A 19,914-nucleotide genomic window follows, 5' to 3' on the forward strand; every position below is an offset into this window, starting at 1 on the left:
AGATATTTTAGGAATAATGTCTGCAAATGGAAAGGGTCATAAGTGAGGAGGGCAAGCGATTGTGGGGGGAAGGAAAAAGAAAGAGTTATTGATTACAGAAGCTTTCGGGAATCATCCCACTAGGTGTTAAGAGCATAAAAGCCTGTGCTAGGTTATCATAAGCAACTTTCTTAATTTCTTTCCTACTTAAATGTACTCTTTGAAGTAACTCAGAGATCTTGAATGTCACCGGGTGGGGTTTGGGTTGTTTTGGACCAAACGTAAACTGATTCAGATGTAGCCTGGTCTTCCGGGAGCGGGTTGTCTCAGTTTAGCTGGTTGTGATCATGCTGCTAATTCATGTTTCTTTTTCTTTTTCCTAGTATTATCAATGGCTTTGCTTTACCTCTTAAGGCAGAACACAAACAGTTTCTGGTGAAAGTGTTGATCCCTTTACACACTGTCAGGAGCTTATCACTCTTCCACGCTCAGGTAGAATTTTATGCAACTACTTTTGGAAGCAAAATTAAAAGCTTACAAACTCAGTGTTTCTTTGATATTGATATTTCAATATAAAATGCTTCCCAAGAAAAATTAAAATGTATGCTGTTTTTCTTGTGCATGGGAGAATCATGGGAATATTTTTCAAGTGGGAGGAGCATTTCTTCAGTCATTTTACAGAGAACTTTGAGGAGTTGCCTAGTTCACAAAATTATATATTAAACATGTTGCGTTCAATCAAATGTATGTGGGTTTTCCAGATTTAGAGCTTTGGACATGTGTAATCATTTTGGAGTATTCTGGAATATTTTACCTCATCCTCATTTGCGTTAGTCTATCAGTTGCTCTTTGCCCCCTCTTCTAGTTAATTTACTATTTCCTTCTCACTTTCTACACACAAATAAACATACTCACAAGTCAACAAATCAGTATTTTCACATCTTTTTATTTTTTGCCTCCATTACTTTAAAAAGCATACTCTGTCTTGTCCCAAATCTGGTTTCCGTGCTAACACTGCCTTGTGTGGTGAGCATGTCACTGGGGGACAGATAAATGATGTAGTGGCATTTTAATTTTAGTATTCCAAACCAATGGGAATGTTTTGAGTTTGCATAAAAATGTCACACATTTTTCTGAGCAATGTTCCTCTTTAAATGTGAAATTCTGTGTTTCGAGGAAAAATTAGTCCATATGTTTCTAATTTAGAACACCGTCAAAATGTTGTTTCGCAAGGGTGGATTTCTTGTCCAAAAATCTTTACGAGCCCTTTTACAAATCTTGCCTGTAGTTTTTGAAATAGGCTATCACATTTCATGAGCGTGTAAAAGAATTCTTACCTCGGTGAGCTAGCATCACATGTAAAACTCTTCCTCTTCCAGCTGTGGCAGGCACAACCTTTTATGTCTTCATGAAATGGCTTCATTTCACATGGGCCACTTTAGGCAATCAGCAGGGTGTTTAGTAAGTGCTGCCTGCGTTTCGTCTAGGACTCTTCTGGAGCCGCAGTAAAACCCACTACTGTCAAGATTGGCAAAGAGAGAAAGAAAGGAAGCCCATGAGGGGTGTAGCTTAGATTGTATGTAGATAAGATACTTTCAGAATATACTGAATGTGATAGTTCTGCTTTTCATTAGCTGGAAACTTCATGTCTCAGTATTCTTTTAAATAAAATTCCCCTGGGGTATTGTTAGTGTCAATCTTTGGCTTGAGAAAGTAGCTTTTTATTTTGCTTTATATGTATTTTATTTTTAAAATGAATTGAACATGAAGTTACTAAAACCAGAGTCTAGAAACTTTTTAGGAAGTTTTAATACGTCTTTTGAGCCCTTTGGAGTGTATAGCATTTCCAGTGTTGTCTTTCATTTTTCTGTTTCTCCAGCTGGCATATTGCATAGTACAGTTTCTGGAGAAAGATCCTTCACTCACAGAACCAGTAAGTATTTTTTCTATAATTTAAAAAACCCTCAAAATGACTACCTTTCATGGAGTATATATGGAAAATTAAGTGCCATTGTCTTTCTCCTTTTTGTTTTAGGTTATTAGGGGGTTAATGAAATTTTGGCCTAAAACATGTAGTCAAAAAGAGGTAAGTGCTTCATGTTGGTGTGTTAGGAACTTACAAGATACTCTGCAGTGTGTCAGGCTCTGAGCCAGTTATTGTGTGTAAAAATACATTATTTCATCCGATCTTCATTTTATCTCTGTGAAGTAGGACTGTAAATATTCACATTTTACTAGTTTTCAAATTGAAGCACAGAGAACTTAGGTAGCCTGCCTGAGTATGCTAAGTATAAGTGAGTAGGCCAGAATCCACCACCCTGATTCCTGAACCCTGGACTTTATCACGCTCTGCTCCGTCCCAGGGAAACCCTAGTCAGGCTCTGGTCATGTGTCTCACTGTCTAGCTTTATCAAAGTCAGATAGTGACCACCTTCATGGCATGGAGGCTCTGGTGTTTCTTTAGATGCTACAGCAGCCTGCCCACATACCCCACGTTAAAATATAATAGAGATGGGATCTTACGACGTATAATTTAAAAGTATATTACAGACCTTTAGTTTCAGCTGTTCAGAAGTGGCGCTGGAAATTTCTGACCTACGATTATTTGTACTTTTGCCAAGACCTAACCAGGCACGTGCCATGTGAGGTCGTGGGGAAGTCAGTCTCTTAGCTTAGAGACGAGCCTAGCCAGGTGCCACAGCTGCACTCACTCTTCTGTAGAAACCAGGCGAAAAATGTCCAGCAAGAAAGGTCAGCTGTTAGTTTGACATTTGGGGAGAATCTTGGGAGAACTTCTCTATGTATTTTGGCAAATGGCAAGGGTCTGCTGCATACTATGTATTACTTTTAACAGAAATATGCGCCTTCTCAAATCAGTTTCAATTCTCCAAAACGCTACTTTACACAATTTCAGAAAGTCATCTAATTTTTTTTAATACCTATTTGACAAAATTAAGGTATATATTGCTACCCAGATGCACCTCAAGATATGAAAACATGGTCATTTTTCATATTTTAATTGCATAGTTAATTGTTTTCTAAGGTAATTATTTTTTTATGCCTAAATAGGTAACTGGTTTTTAGTTCTCTGTCAGTTTTCCATTACAGTTAAAACAATTGACTGTGCTTTTAATTTGGCTCCATTTTGTGATCTAAAAGCTGGGTTTCGGGGCGCCTGGGTGGCTCAGTCGGTTAGGCGTCCAGCTCTTGATTTTGGCTCAGGTCCTGATCTCAGGGTCCTGGGATCAGCCGCGTCAGGCTCCCTGCTCAGCGGGGAGTCTGCCTGTCTCCTTCTCCCTCTGACCCCCCCTGCACTCACTCTCCCTCTCTCTAAAATAAATCTTAAAAAGAAAAAGCTCTGTTTCTTGAGACCCAGAGTGCTGAGCCTGGGAGTCATCGTGCTTTATAGTGAGCAGTTGTGCACGCTTGCACGTGCATGTACGCGTGCACATTGGGTCAGGTGTGCTCGTGGGTTTAAAGTGGTACCTGTGTGTGGTGAGCCTACTCATTTGTGTCTCTCTGGCTCTCTGTGTTCTGTTAACTAGCGTGTCCTAGAGGAACACCCAGCACACGGCAGGGGCTGTAAACACTTAGCGGTAGCTTCCTGTGCCACTGTGAACTTTTGTCCATCTGTGCAGGAGGCTGTTCTCCCATTGTTTGAAAAGAGGTGGGGGGGGGGCAGGTGCCAGGTTGAAAGCAATAGAGAGGTGAGCCCCGCGGAGACATTGCTGTTTCCCAGGGGCCCTGCTGCAATGTGTAAGTGCCCCTTGTTCTGGGTTATAGATGGTAGCACATAGAGGATTTTTTCCAAAGTCAACAGAATCATACTTTCAAAGCTATCGGGAATTTGCTCTTAACACGTGCCCTCTGCTGAATTCTTTGTGACATGAACATCTAACATAAGACAATGCCTAATGTGTTCCTGTTTGTTTTTCTGTGTAAATTTTTCTTAAAACAGCACACACTCTCATTGATCCTCACCATTCATTTGGATTTTTAAATGAAGTACCTGACATTTTGTGTTTTGTATGTACTTACAGGTCATGTTCCTTGGGGAGCTGGAAGAAATATTGGATGTGATCGAGCCATCACAATTTGTTAAAATTCAAGAACCTTTGTTTAAACAAATTGCCAAGTGTGTATCTAGCCCCCATTTTCAGGTTAGTAGTAAAGAGAGAATGAGCCGGAGTGGCCTGTGCACCGTACGTTATTTGGTTAAATTTTATTTATATTGAAAGACAGGTAATGGGCACTAGCTACCTGTTGTTTTTTATTTGCTGTTTTCTCATCCGATAGTATTTTCATCGTAGCCTCGTGTATCCTGAACACGTGCAGTGTGACAGCTCCTTTGATGGTGCCCTCGGCCTAGTAACTTCAGTTCTCACTCTACAGGGAGGGTGTATGATTTTTACAGATGTGAACACTGAAGTTTGAAGTGGTAAAATAACTTGTCTCAAATAAAATGGCCCAGTAAGAGGCGGACTGGCCGGGTTCCTGTACAGCGTAAGAGAGAGCGCGAAATAAAGCTCAAGAGGCAAAGAGAACACGCATACGTACTGTGCTAGATGCTTTACATACGTTATTCGTAAACTTCACCTTATCCTCAGAGGCTCTACCCTCCCTGCTGTTTTCTAGATGAAAACATTGAGACTCAGAATGATCTGCTTAAGGCCCCGGAGTTCCGAAGGAGTGGAGTCAGTTAGGTGTAACTTCTTGTGAAAGCTCGTCACCTTCCCATGGCATCGCTCTGCCTCCTTGTGGCCACTGCGGGGATCACAGGGAAGCGAACCCGGCAACCTTTTTCTCTACTGGGGCTGTTGCTGCAGCGCTGCGGAGCCCGCAGGAGGAAAGGGGGTGATCAGGAGCCAGGACATGTCAGGCTTTAGATACTTTCGCTGCCTCACCAAAGGGCCATGTCACAGACCTTGAAGATGAACTCTTCATATACCGCCCGTCGATTTGGAGAGATTGTTCAGATTGTCGTCGGTAGCGCAGAACCCCACAGCCAGTGTGGTAGACTCCGCGGTGGACTTTTCCCCTGGGCGCTCGTTTTCCCGAATAGTTAGACACGTTGGCTGTAGTAGTTCTAATTTTTTATTCAAAGACATGTTAGTGTATCAAGGCAGTGATCTTACGACAGTCAGAGATTGTACCGCAAAGCCCCCCTTCACAAAAAGTGGAAAGCATTATATGAACCATTAGGTTGCATGCAGATGATACGACACATGTCTAGATAAACAAAAAACAATCGCAGGATACTGTGTGGGCGTTTTGCACATTATACTTGGTCTGAGTGCTCAGGCGTCTGGATTGTCTACCTTATATTCCAGTTTTCATCAGGAGGTTTGATGTTGTGGAAAGCAAGGAGCAGAAATCTCTCTCTCTCTTTCCCTTCCTCCCTCCTTTCAGAACTCTCTTTTAAGATAACCAGGAAGGCTTAAGTGATGCTCAGAAGCTTAGAAAGGAGACAGAGTGTCTAGTCAGCTGTGGCCGTGTCCATTCAGGCTGCTGTCACAAAATACCACAGGCCAGGTGGCTTATAAACAGCAGAAATGTATTTCTCTTGTTTGTGGAGGCTGGGAGTTTGAGATCGGGGTGCTAGCACAGTTGCGTGAGGCCTCTCTTCTGAGTTGTGGGTTTCTTGTATCCTTACTTGGCAGAAGGGCTAATGATCTCCCTGGAGCCTATTTTATAAGCACTAATCCCATTCGTCATGAATGCTTATGACTTCAGTACCTTCCAGAGGCCCCCCTACTAATGCCATCATCTTTGGAAATTAGGATCTCCACATACGAGTTTTGTGGGGACACAAGCATTCACATCACAGCAGGCTTCTATAACAAAACACCACAGACCATGTGGCTTAAACCACAGAAATTTATTTCTCACGATTCTGGAGGCTGGAAGTCTGAGATCAGAGTGCCAGCCTGGTCTGCTTCTGGTGAGGGCTCTCTCTCTGGCTTGCAGATGGCTGGCTGCCTTCTCACTGTGTCCTCACATGGCCTTCCTTGGTATGTGCGTGAGGAAAGAGAAGGTCTCTCTCTTCCGCCTGTTGAGACCACCAGGCCTATTGGATTAGGATCCTGCCCTTATGACTTCATTTAACCTTAATTACCTCCTGAAAGTCCTGTCTCCAAATACACTCACATTGGGGGTTAGGGCTTCAGCATATGAATTTGTGGGGACAATTTAGTCCATAGCAGAAAGAAAAGAGAATTTAAAATTATTTGACAGAAGTGAAATTTAGAGCAAAAGAAAAGACAGTAAAGAGGTTCTTCGTTATTCCATTTGTTGGGTTCGTTGGTGCATCCAGCAGACATTTTTTGAGTGCCACTCTGTGTAGCCACATGCCTTTCACTCCTCACCCCCCTGGTGTGGCCTCGGGGTCAGAGGGCTTCAGCTGGAGACCACATCAATGTGCAAGCAGGACGGTGGGTCCCAGGAAAGTAATGATTCTGTCCTAGTGTTAGACATGCTAATTTTTACTTTGCGTAAGCAGTGTCTTTCCTCTTGAAGGGGCTTTGCTGGCCACTGACTACTTTCTTTAAGCGATTTTGCATAGCGGCAAACAGATAACGTTGATAAAATACTTGTTAGCGTTAAGTAGCAAGTAAACATTAGACTCCTAATTAGATGTAGGAAAATCCTAGGTTTCTCCTTTACCAGCATCCTCCTGTGGTCTCTTTAAAACTTCCTCCTTTCGGTTGTGAGTTTCAGAACAACTTCACCCCCATTCCTCCTCTTGTCCCTCTTTTTCCTTGGGCTCTACCTGCCTTGGCCACACCACGTGCTGCATGGTTTTCAGTCCCTGTGGGCACCTCTGCCCTCCTTTCCTGTTACTCCCTCCGCCTGGAATGCCTTTTCCTTCTTCGTTTCATCCTTCAGAGCTGGCTTAGATGCTACTTCCTGTGTGGTCCTCTTCTCCCCCAGGTCATCCAGATTGTTCATTCTGCTCTTTTCCTCTTTCCACCAGCACTTTGTTTCTTCTGTCTCGGTAACAGGTAACAGCATCTGTGTAACAGGTAACAGCATCTGTCGCAGTTTCCGTGGATAGGCTCACAGATGCCCGTTTCCCCACAGGCACAGGAGTGCCAAAGGAATAACAAAATTAAGTAGTTAAGAGCAGTGACTTTGGAATCTTGTCACTTGCTAATCATGTGGCCCCGAGGCGATGGCTTACCAACTCTGGGCTCATTTTCCTCATTTGCAAAATGGAAATAATGGTATTTGCTGTGTGTTGGTTGTGAGGATTAAATGAGGTCATAAGTATGTGAAACAGCACGGTGCCTGGCATAGAGTAAACATTCAATAATGATTGTTTTCTTTGTACTCTCAGGGTCTAGTGCCTCATGAGTCCCAGGATTTTTTTTTTTTTTTCTTTTGAAGCAAGTTGAATAATGTAAATGGAAAGGCTTAATTCCTCAGTCTGTTGGTGGGTACATCTTGTACCATCTCATTAAATTAAATTATTAAATCTAAGTTTAACTTAAATTTAATTTATTAAATTAGAATATAATTTCTTAATCTGGATGAATGAAAGAAGCCACTCTTTTCTTTTTCCCTTCTAAAAACTACCCTTTTTAGAGATTTTAGCTTTTTTGAGATTTTTGGTTTGATTACTTCTTAGATTGTTTAGGTTATTTTTTTGAGGCCTGCCTTTGAATTCATGGAGTCAGTTGGATAGCATGGGGGCCAGAGAAGAAGGGATTGGAGCTGGCAAGCAGGCGTGTGTACATCAGTGTGTCTAAGTCCAGAAACCGAGCGACTTCCTCCTGGCTTAGCCAGTTCAAAGGAAGGGACCGGAAATAAACTTTGGAAAGAGTCTGGGCACTAGACTAGAGTCCCAGCTTTCACCATTTACTAGCAATGTGACCTTGTGAGGGTCTTAATCTCTCTGAGCCTCAGTGTCTTCATCTGTACAATGAACCCGATGGTACCGAGTCCCGGCTGGCGGTAAGGACGGCACATTCTCCCTGCGCTAGGCCCAGCGGCTGGCCAGAGGGGGTGCTCAGCAAATGGGACTGCTCCGCAGAGATGAGCAGCTGGGTTTTTCTCAGCAGCTGTTGCCCGAATACCAGCTGTGTGCCGCGCCCTCAGGTTGATTTGAAGTGTATGGGATGAAACAAGTGAGTCAGAAGAGGGTTAAAGACACAGGGTCAGCGGTGTGCATCTGGAAATACAGGAAAGGTGTTTGGAGTTTGGGGGCTGGGTGGGGAAAATGTGGAATCAGATGAAATGGGCAGTATTACAGGAGAACATAAAGAAATAGGCAGGGGAACTTTTTTCCTTCCCCAAATTGATGAACCACTTTGGAACTTTATAAAATTTAAATCCACAAAAATGTAAAGAAAGTGTGATTAATATTTAATTTCACATTTGATTGAATGATATAAAAATAATCTTAAAATATTTTTGTTTGGAGAGATTTTAGTTTTGTTTTATCTGTCTTTTTCTCTCTTAATATTTTCTTTTTCTTTTTTTCTTTAAGGTGGCAGAAAGGGCACTGTATTATTGGAATAATGAATACATCATGAGTTTGATAGAAGAAAACTCTAATGTCATCCTTCCCATCATGTTTTCCAGTCTTTATAGGATTTCAAAAGAACATTGGAATCCGTAGGTTTTCAGTTTCTCCCCTCTCCCCGCTTCTCTCCCTCCCTTCCCTTTCCCACTCTCCTTCCCTTCCTCTTCCCACTCTCCTGCCTCCCCCTTCCCTCTCTCCCTCCCTCCTTCTCTGTTGCTTAATAAAATGTCTTGAATGCTTGGGATGCTGTGCCTGTTGGGGAAGACAGATACATGAAAATGCCTATCTTTTAGAAATTTACTGACCTGGTTAGGGAGACTCACAAGTAAATAGACGCTTTACAAAACAGTGTTTTTTAAATGCTGTTATGTTAAAATATCTGCTTACTTGAGGGGTTCCTGATTTGTCTGAGAAAGTAGCAGAACTATTTTGGGGATGCTCTGGAGTGAGAGGAGGGGTTTGCGGATATTGACGAGGTGGTGGTGCTCAAACTTGAGTCTTACAGGATTGTGGCAGGTGAATGGAATGGGGGAGGCAGCTTGGTAGTGTGGGTTCTCTTCTTCACATTTAAAAGCCCCAAAATGTAAAAAGCACCTGTCAGGTTCTGAAACCTGTGAGTTTGGGGGGGCTAAAGTACCCAGTCTTTTGGGGAGGATGCTGGAAGATGGGGTTAAAAAGGAGAGTGCAGCCCACATGAAACTTCACCAGTAGAAAATAAGGAAACACTAAGGAGTCGTAAAGAGGAAAGTGCTTGAATCGATTTGCATTTTAGCATGATCCATTTCTTAAAAAGCAACATTGTTCATGTTCTCTAGGAAAAAACAAGTTTAAAACCTTGAAAGGAAATGTTTAACGTCTAGTCCTATGAAAGTTAAGCATTCTGCATTTGAATGGCTTTACCTGTTACTCAATGGAATAGAAAGAAAAGTTAGTGTGGTATTAGATATTAGTGGATGTAATTAAGTATAGTCACAGTATGTGTTTTAAAGTTTTGCATACAACTAAAATATCACATTTCTCATTTTTCAAATTTGCCGAATTTTGTTACTAAAACTTGTAAAAATAAACAGCTGGTAAACGGTGAAGTCTTATCATGCGGGTAGTCTCTTGAGGACCTAGAGAGTGGTTCCTGCGAGTGTCTGTCACTGCTCAATGGGCTGTATGTGGCCCTTCTCCATCCCTGCTCATTGTACATGAGAAGGCCCTTCACCTCAGCAGAAGGGAGCTGAAGGTTTCCTTTTAATGGGCACAGGGCAGAGCAGCACAGCAAGTACAACTTATTTTTTGGAAACAGCAAACCCCTAGCTTATTTAACCAGGGCCTAACTTACCAACGCCTTCCTCAGGGGTATTGGTAGCAGGTTTGTTGCAAAGCAGGCATACCATACATTTTTGCGAAGGGCGGCGCTATTTAGAGTCTAGTCTGAAGATACCAAGCCTGTCATGGGCGTAGTCCTCACGTTGTCAAGAGCTTATTCTTCCTCTTGATAAAGATATGCTGCCATTTTGGCCATTTAGCTGTTCCACAGCTAACAGCAGCCATCACCAGCTTGCCAGTCACCTTACCACAGTATGTGTTAGGTCAGCAAGGAGACTTAGCAGGAGCGAATGGACTGAAACAAATCACAACTAGAAACTTAACTCCTGTTAAACTACCCAACTTTCAGGGGTTTGGTATCATATCTTTGAATTTGAATAATATATACATTATTTGTCTCCATGAGAACAGCTTTTGATTTTGATGAATTGTGTATATTATCACTTTAAAAATGAAATTCTGGGGACTCCTCGGTGGCTCAGTCAGTTAAGCATCCAGCTTTTGATTTTGGCTCAGGTCATGGTCTCAGGGTTGTGAGATCGAGCCCTGCATCAGTCTCCAAGCTGGGCGTAGAGCCTGCTTAAGATTCTCTCTCTTTGCCCCTCCCCCCACCTCTCTCTCTCTCTCTCTCACTCCCTCTCCCCCACCCAAATAAATAAATAAATAAATAAATAAATAAATGTAACATTCTGTGCAAATTCAAGTCTCTAAGGTTAGTCCTAGCACAGGTGCTCCTTTTTAGGGTGAAGTGGATTTATTTTTATACTTGTCTTTTTATTAAATGAAGTTAACAAGTGCCCACAGGCAAGTCTATTCTGGGTACCAATAATTAGAAGGGCAAAATTAGATTTTTTCTTTTTCAATCCTGCCAGCCCCTCAGAAAGATATCTTGCCTAGAATAGTAAAGAATGGAACTCTCTTGATGTGGAAATGAACTGTAGGTCCTTTCTAGTTGTTTCCGCTAGGAAGGGATGGAGATTCTGCAGTACAAGGAACTCATTCAGACGCAGGTTGTGCTCTTGCCTTCTCCATGCAGCTCCCAGTACGTGAGACTAACCGACACGTTCTCTTTCTCTGTGCTTCCCAGGGCTATCGTGGCGCTGGTGTACAATGTGTTGAAGGCATTTATGGAGATGAACAGCACCATGTTTGATGAGCTGACAGCCACATACAAGTCAGATCGTCAGCGGTAACTTTTTAAAGCTTTTTTGTCAGCTGTGCAAAAAACTGTTGAGTTCTTTCCTTGCTCTTTGCCGCAGTGGCCTGACTGCACCCGAAATCATAAAGCAGCACAGTTTTATTTATTTATATGTTCATTTCTGCATGCTCGTTAGCTGTGTCTTCATTAGTACGTCACTAGGTAACGAAGTACGATTTTAGGAAAGGCTGCTTTCCTCCTTCCCTTCAGTAATGTTTCTCTTCTGCCTCAGGGTGAAGGGCCTGGCACGTCGCTGATATTTCAGGCCCATGGAAGGGGACTGTCGGGTAGTTTGCCATCTGGGTTCATGCCCATTCTGCACTCATTTGAACCACAGTCGAGCAGCTCTTGTGCACTTGACTCCAGCAGCAGGAGGGATGAGGCGCCATTTTTGTTCAGCTCTTTGGCCCAGAACGTACTGCTCTAGAACACAAGTTCATTAGTATTTAAAGGACAGGGAACAGAATATGGAGGTGAAGAGTCTGGTATTATACAAATCTTAAAATGTCTGAGACCAAAAAGGAGGAAAAACCAGTTGAACTCTTTACATAAACGCTTGTGGCTTAGTAAAGCCTTTCTTGATTTCATGTACATGATTTTTCAACTTTGCTATTTCTCGTTCAACATGTCTGGCTTTCCAAAAGATGTTGTCTTGGTCCGTTTGGGCTGCTTTAACAAAATGCCACCAAGCTCTGGGTAGCTTATAAACAACAGAAATTTCTATCTCTGAGTTCTGGGGGCAGGAAGCCAAGGTCGTGGTGCCAGCATGGTTGAATAAGGGCCCTCTTCCTGATTCATAGTCAGCACCTTCTCACTGTGTCCTCGCATGATAGACAAGGACAAGGAATCTCTGTGGGATCTCTTTTATAAGGTCACTAATGCCATTCATCAGGTCACTAATGCCATTCATCAGGGCCCCAACTTTATGACCTAATCATCTCCCAAAGGTGCAGCTACTGAGCGCATCACCTTTGAGGGTGAGGATCTCAACAGAAGAATTTTGGGCAGGATGGGACACAAATATTCAGACCATGGGATTGATATAGTTGGTGAACTTCAGGAAAGTCTAGAGAGTTTGTTAGTAGTTGGGCTTCTGGTTTGGCTTGGATCTGGAAGCAAATGTCAGCTTTATGTATTATAAACCCATGGACTTGAGAAGAGCCCAGGGATGTGTACGAATGTTCATACCCAAGACCCTGCCGAACCTCCTGAACAAAACTATCTCTGTTTCCCTTGCTTCTTTGCTTGGCCTGATTTTGCATGTGTTACTTGCATTTTACTGATAAAAAGAGCAATGAGGGAAAAGATTTGGTGGCGGGGTTAAGGACTGTCACAGTGATTTAAAAAAAATTTACCAGGATGTGGTTATATTAAAGAGCAGTTTAATTATGGAATATGGCAAGTGTTTAACCATACACAGAAAAGGCTGGGATATTTTATACAATATTGGAATAAACATCCGTTATTTGTGCCATACTTGTAATTGAAAGAAATTTTAATTTAAGTATTTACAGTTGTTATAAATCATTACATTTGTAACCCTCCTTGTCTCAAACTTCAACTCTTTAAAAATGTTATCTAAGTAGAGGAAATAAAGGGCACATTCTCATACCGTGGCACACCATTAAAGAACGTGCTGTACATAATATCCTTTCTTTTTATAGCAACGGAAAACCCATAATTATTATCCTCGTTCAATAAGGATTAAATAAAAATCTAAAGATCCCATTAAGAGAAATGAAGCCCTTATTTCAAAAATATTCAAATTGAATTAAATTAATATTTGTTGAATTTTGGTAGCAAAACTGTTTTCTGATCATTTATCATTTAAGCTAAATAGACCAAATTCTTGGAAAAGATACCTATTAACCAAGGGGTCCAAGAATAGACACAGCGAAGTCGATTGTGAAGATCTGGTGTATTAGAGTGACTTATCCTGAGCAGACTTTCTTAATGAGAGAAGGATGTTTTTTAAAGTAAGGGTAGTATTTTGTCGAATGAGTAATGGAAGATTGTGCTGAATGATGGAAACATGGGCTTCTCCCTGGATGTGGGAGTAGGAAAAGAGAAAAGAGAGATTTATTTGGTGCTATTAGAGAAGAGCTCCCTGTAGGAGTTCATTTCTGGATGGCACCAAATTGGTGTTTCGGTGCAGATCAAATTTTTACACAAATCCGAAGACGGTGAGTGGAGTAACTGACTAGCCCTGTTAGATACATCTGCCATCATATGTGTTATGTGCAACCGAGACTGGAAGAGAATTGACAGTATCCCTATCCCTAACATGACAGCAGGGTTAAGCTTTTCAATTTCCACCTACAGGGAGAGAGAAAAGTAGGAAAGAGTGGGACGACAGTAACTATTTCAGAAATATTTAGAATTTTTGAAGATAAAGTTGTCAGTAGAAAAGATGTGTAATAACTCAGCATAAAGTTCATCTGGAAGAAAAGTGCCACAGATAAATTGCATTGAATGCCGTAAGACTCTTGAGCAAAGATGTGAGCGAAATGCTTCAGTAGCAAGATGAGGAGTGTTTTAATGCTGTCAGCACTTAATTTAAGCTTCAGATTAGAGCCTTATGAACCTAACATATGTTTAACCTGTGTTATAGTTGAAAAAAATTCCTAAGCCCTTGTTTACCACCTTCTTTTCCATCCAAATGAAAAGGTTATCGATGTTCTATGATAACATTTATTTAGACCTAATATTATTCCTATACTGAGAAACCAAAAATGATTAATTTACCAAACAGCTTACAGTTAAGAAACTGGAATTCATAATGACTGGAGGATCATCTAATTTTGTCCCTATTAAATTACCCAATAGATAATCGTTTCAGAAATTGTTACGCCCTTTGAAATTCATATTGTTTTCCAGATAGCTGAAACTAGTTCCTGTATACAAGGCCTAAATTGCCAAAATATTAATTATGAAATGATAATATAATTAGTATATTACATAATTAAATATTTCCTCAAGACTTGTGGAATGAGGATATAAAATTGTTAGGTATTTCTAGAGTTTTTTTTCAGGAGGGGGAAGAGTTAATTTGTGTTGGTACAGATACCAAATAATTTTTTTAAAAATTGGTGATTGCATTAAAAAATATGAGGCTTAGGAATTAAATACAAGTTTCACTTAACCTATGTGGACTTCCCTAAGTAAATATTGCATTGTAACCGAAGTTAAATCCTTGCTTGGTGAAGTGGCACGAAGACCATATCCCCCATGCCTGAGATGGCAGAAGCCCCATTTTCAGGAATTATATGAATTTATGGATTTATAAATATTATCTGACTGTTGTTTATCGGTTCGTCACAGTATGAGAAAGCTAGGGACAGCAGTGAATTATTTTTAATAGGAATTGACTTAATTTACAGCATAGTCATATATTCTTCTATTTTATACTTCTTGCCTGGTTGATGTTAAAACTAACATCCTTTCTTTTATAAAAATATGGTGATCTAAAATGTCCTTGGCAAGTAAAATTTGTTGACCCTATTTTGGACATCTAGTTTTTTAGTCAAATTTACTAAACAGTGAAATCTGAAAATCTGGAAATTACTGGTCAACCTGATATTGAGCCAAATTTGAGGACTTGGAACATTAAAAATTTGATTCATATTAATGTCAATGAAGTTCTTTCCAGATCATTAAGACTGAAATCACAAAAGAAAGAAAATTCCATTTGGTCATATATATATATATAGGTATAAAATAAGTTAATAACTTGGATTTTGTGGTTTACTAATAAGAACAAGATTCCGCTAAAGAGTTTAATACACTTAATAGAGGGGAAATAGATAATACTAAAGGGGAAGTATATTTTCTTGACTTACTGCTTTGTCTGCATCAGTATAATCTCTAGCATTCCCTTTTGAGAAACTATTTGGAGGCAAAGAGAAAATTAAATTTAAACTAGACCCCACGTAAAAATTACTTAACGTATCTTTGGGTCTTTAGGATAACAGATACATAGAGACGATTCCCATTTTTGTTTTAAAGTTAACTTTCATTATTAAGCTAAGTATAAAGGAATATTAATGTGAAATCTTAAAATAGTCTCGTCATCTCTTGCTCAATACATTAATACTACTTTTCTGTGCATGTAAGTGTCAAGGAAAAAAAAAAAAAAAGCAAGAGAAGAACCGAAAGAGAAGACGCCCACAAGCTAATGCCAAAGCTTTCAAAGACTACTTGTAAAACCTACATGGGGGAAAGTACGGCAGAGGGGCGGTTGTTGTTAGATCATCTTTTCAGACTGTCTTAGTTGTTTACCTTATATTCTGTTTTCTCCCCAGTGAGAAAAAGAAAGAAAAAGAGCGTGAAGAACTGTGGAAAAAACTGGAGGATCTGGAATTAAAGAGAGGGCTTAGACGTGATGGCATAATTCCAACTTAACAGAAATAATGACAGCAACATCACTAACCTGTGGAGTCACACATTTATGTAGTAGAAGATGGAGCAACAGTTTTCTGTATTGTGCAACTTTGCAGTAGATTTCACATTTGTTTCATTATTACAACAGCACTGTATATACCTGTCTCTAAGTAAAGGAAAAAAAATAAGGACTTCAATCCAAAGTTTGGACAGTAGATGGACTTCTCAGAACTTTGCAAACATAATCATTGTTCTAACCCTCTTTAAAAAACAAAAAGCAGTCTTCAAAGATCTGTTGATGAAATTGCTATGTTAAAATTCTATTATCAGGCGTTCCTTATTTATCCTTAGCAGAGAGTATGAAACAGTTTTTAAATGTGAACAATCTTAAATTTAGCTTGTCTTTCTGCTAAGCTGTTAAATGTATTTATAGTAACGGAAGAAAAAAAAAAAGACTGTCATTTCCTTATAAGTTTGTATAACATCCTCCTCTGGATAACTTGACCGTAACTTAACATCTTTTCCTTTTGCACATCTTCATGAGTTGAATGTCCATGTGGAAGGGGGCCAGGAATTGTAAAGGTCCCTGATAAAAGTTTTGTTGACTGGAGTGAACATCTTTCCAGTAACCAGGTAGCCCTGGTACTCCTTTAGTTTTAAAATTAGGAGTAAAAGAGAAGAGGTGATAAACATAGTAGGGAAGGGAATTTTGGATTCATGCATCAGTTTATGGTGAATCCAAATCAATGTCTTGAATCCTTTGAAAACAGGCACTGGGACATCACAGGCTTCAGTACCTGACCAGTATTAGTTGCATACATCATTGAACACACATACCAGAGATGTTCGAGAAATGTCAGAAAACATCCTTTTGGACCATTTTGTAATAAGAAAGACAAACACTAAACAGTACAACCATGAAATTGATCGCCAGGATTGCGAATCTAATTGGGAAGAGAGTTGAGCAAACAGCTTGGACTGTTTGGAGTTGTTGCCTTACTTTTTAATATGTATTTATAAAGTATTCCAGCAAAAGAGGATGTAGCCTCTGGGAAAAAACAAACATATTACAGTGTTTTTTGTAGATTCTCGTTCTATATCTCATCACAGCGCCAGCCCTGTTTTTAGCCAGAAAGGATTCAGGATAAACATTACTATGCATTCTGAATTGGATGCGTATTCCTAACTACTGTATTTGTTACCAAAAGTGGTTCTACAAATGCTACTGAAAAAAAAAATCTGGAAATCCCTAATGTCCTGAGTATTAATAATAAAGTTTAAAAATGCTTTTATATCAAAGGTGCATTGTGACCAAATTGTTTAAGAAAAAAAAACGGAAAACAAAACAAAATGTAGGGCTGTATTATACGTATATCTTATTGGCTCTCTGCTCTGTATTTCAAAGAGGAATCTTACATCTTGGGGGAGATAAAATGCCGATGAAATTTGTGTCCAGTATGTACTTACCTGATGCGGTTGCATTGTTCTGTACTGAAAGATACGTGTTTTGGAATTTATTTTCAGGATGCTTTTGCTTGTTCTGGACGTGACGGCAGTGAGTTGATAATCCTAAACCATCCCCTCCAGCAGTATTCGTGGCATCGAGCTGATTTGTGTTCATGTACTGACTTGTGATATTAGCAAACATGAACATACAAACTGTTGTTGCTCTTAGTAGAAATATAATATCAATATGGACTTGTATATTCTCTTCCTTCCACTTAAATATAAAGTAGAAAATGCAGTTTTATTGTTTCCAAGAAAAAAGGAAAAAAAAAAGCCGCGGACCTTTCTCCCCTATGAAGTGTTTCAGGATTATCAGGTCACAGTTTGTGCATAAAAGTCTGCTAATTATGGATATTGTCATCTCAGTAACTTTGTAAAACAAAAACAAAACTTGGCTGTGTTAATTCTGAAAAAGAAACAGCAGTAAAAGAGGGATATGCAACACCCAACACAACATGGTTTAATGGAATGAAGAGATTTTTTTTTTTTTTTTTAAGAACGTTAATGGGGATTCAATGTAAAGCTGGCAGAGGCTGCCAAAATGAGACAAGTTACTTTAAAAGTGCTGGAGCAAAGGTGCAAGTTCAAACACTAAAGATAAAAAATAAATTTGTAACAAAGCATCTCCTTTAGCCCTTTTGATTTGAGCCCGTTAGCTTTGAGCCTGCATTACGTTTGCTGTTGATAGTGTAAACTTGTGTTTGCCGTCAACTCATCCTTTCAGATAGAAGACATGAAAACCACAGGTTTATGAACTGTCTCTGCCCAGTACAATGAAATGCAGTCATTTGAAATGAGAAAGACGAGGATCCTGTTCTGCACCTTTCCCTGACCTCCGAGTTACGGTGAGGACTGCCCAGATACCCTTGCTGTTAATTCTGTATGTCAGTCATTCCAAACTGAAAAGAACAAAGCCTGATTTTAGACATATTTACAGAAGCAATTATAAATATATGTCTAAAATGTATAGGGCAACTTCTGAGAAGAAACACTGTCTTTTCTTTTTTAACCGAAAGTGACAATGTGACATTTGTCATGTTGTGTCCGGTGACGCAGAGTACCTGAGGTAATCTGACTGTTGCACTATGTGACATAGTTAAGGCCGTACTTGCTGCATTTACAGCAGCCCTCTCTCTCTCTGTCCTTTCCCACATTTCTGCTGTTGCTGCAACTTGAGTTCCTTGTGACAAATGCATCTTTGTGTTATATTTTGTTCGCTTCATCATTTCCAGAACTATATATAAATATATTTTTTAAATAGCAAATATCGTAGTTAGTGATCACTCCAGCCTCATCCCTACCATATTGGTTTCAGGGGTAGGATAAAGAGTGTGTTTGGAAGAACCGAACCAAACCCAACCCAACCCTGTGGTTTAGAATGATGCTGGGGCCTGGGTTGTGGGCCCAGAACAACCATGTGAGTGAATTGACCCATCTCATACTTTGAATCAAGCATGCATTCCTTTTCTCATTGTGCAAGTGTCCCCAGTTGTTGCCCTTCAGTGTTTAGTTTTTGTTCTTTTAAATTTTATTATATTTTGCTCTCCCTGACATCTGATTTTTATAAAATAAAAGAAAAAAGAAAAAAAAGTAAGAAATAAATAATACCCTCGATGCCGCTGGATACTCACGAGCAGGGTTATGCTCCTTCATCTTGGGCTTGCTTGCCTGAATGGAAGGGTTTAATTTATTTTGTACTTCCTTCTATGCGTGGGACAGTCCAGGGTGCAGAGCCAGGATCGCTTGTGATTGCACCTGCTGTACTTACATGTATAGCCCTAGGCTCAATCACACTATGGAAAGAAAAAAAAAGTATATTTAGAGCTTTAAAAGCTTTTTTATTTTTTTGTGGGGATCGGGGTGGGGTGGGAAAGGGAAGATGTGTGGATGTTACCGGCATTTTTAAGTGTTCAGAGTTTTTTGTGTTGTTTCTCTCTCCCTCTCTCTCTCTCTCTCTCTCTCTCTCTCTCTCTCGTTTTGTTCTTTCCCTTTAATTAGGTGCACTGAGCTGGCCCAGGAATTGAAGAGAGTCTCTCTTTTGATGCTATAACCAATGTTATCACAAGGTTACGTCATCTGTAGCAAAAAGGTGGCACCAGACACGAGCAGTGGTGTTCTATTTGCACATCGATATTTTTATTTTTCTATTCTGGCTCAGCTGCTTCTCTGAGTGAAGTTAAGGAGTGACCCACAAAGGATTTTTGTAGTTGGCATATTGGCAATGCGTTTTATATTTCTCGGTATTTAGTTTTGAAAATCTAAAAGGATTGTGCATCTTGAGAGAAAGTTGAGCAAATTTTGACCTAGTGGAATGTTAACTTGTGCTGCTGCTTGTGCACGATAGCGGCGGTAGTGTCTCTTGGAAATAAACATCCCATTTGATGATGTCTATGAATATAGGTTTCCTTTTCTTCCCTGCCTCCTTCCCACCCTCTTTTTTCCCCTCCCTCCTTCCTTCCTCCCCTCCCTGCCACCCTCCCCTTCCTTTCCCTTCCCTTACTTTGCTTTTTTTTTTTGAAATCACTTATTGTAAATAAGTTGTAATCCAGACCTCATGTATCAATGGGGAACTTTCAAATATAAATATTACCAATACATTTTCTGGTTGTTGTCTGGTTTTTGATCGAGGTATAATGAGAATGACATATCCATTGCTTTTGGTTTGAGAATTTCCCTTTAGCTTCATAAATCTTTCGGTGTTTTAGTATTTCATTGTTTTAGCAGGAGAGGGCAGCAAAAGTTTATTTTCCCTGTTAGAAATGCTGTGGTTCATATTGGTTTTAAGTTTCATTTGTGTGTGTGTGTGTGTGTGTGTGTGTGTGTGTGTGTGTACGTGTGCGTGTGTGTTTAAAACAGCATCTATTTGTGGGTAGAGGTAAAAATGAAACATTTTTGATATGAAAAGTTGCATATGAAAACATAGACTGGTTGAGCCAGACAGTGAAGACTTCTGGTCCACGTCAAAGTTACAACGCCACAAAGCAGTCTTCCAGCTCTGGCTAAAATATGC

At 40.0% G+C, this 19,914-nt stretch overlaps 1 protein-coding gene across 3 annotated transcripts in view; it reads left to right on the forward strand.

Moving 5' to 3' along the window:
* PPP2R5E (protein phosphatase 2 regulatory subunit B'epsilon) overlaps positions 1–19,501 on the forward strand; it is a 143,590-nt gene extending 124,089 nt beyond the window's left edge. For 2 of the 3 annotated variants that reach the window (XM_008701085.2, XM_008701091.2), the window contains exons 8-14: positions 363–471; positions 1,859–1,912; positions 2,015–2,065; positions 4,020–4,139; positions 8,468–8,595; positions 10,908–11,009; positions 15,320–19,501. In XM_008701085.2, coding sequence (XP_008699307.1) covers positions 363–471; positions 1,859–1,912; positions 2,015–2,065; positions 4,020–4,139; positions 8,468–8,595; positions 10,908–11,009; positions 15,320–15,419 — 664 coding nt within the window. In that variant the 3' untranslated portion in view covers positions 15,420–19,501. The remainder of the gene's footprint in view (positions 1–362; positions 472–1,858; positions 1,913–2,014; positions 2,066–4,019; positions 4,140–8,467; positions 8,596–10,907; positions 11,010–15,319) is intronic. The other variant, XM_008701099.2, reaches the window with a different exon arrangement.
* The last annotated feature ends 413 nt before the right edge of the window (positions 19,502–19,914 follow it).

The sequence above is a fragment of the Ursus maritimus genome, unplaced genomic scaffold (assembly GCF_017311325.1).
Source record: "Ursus maritimus isolate PB19 unplaced genomic scaffold, ASM1731132v1 scaffold_25, whole genome shotgun sequence".
Taxonomy (NCBI): Eukaryota; Metazoa; Chordata; class Mammalia; order Carnivora; family Ursidae; genus Ursus; species Ursus maritimus.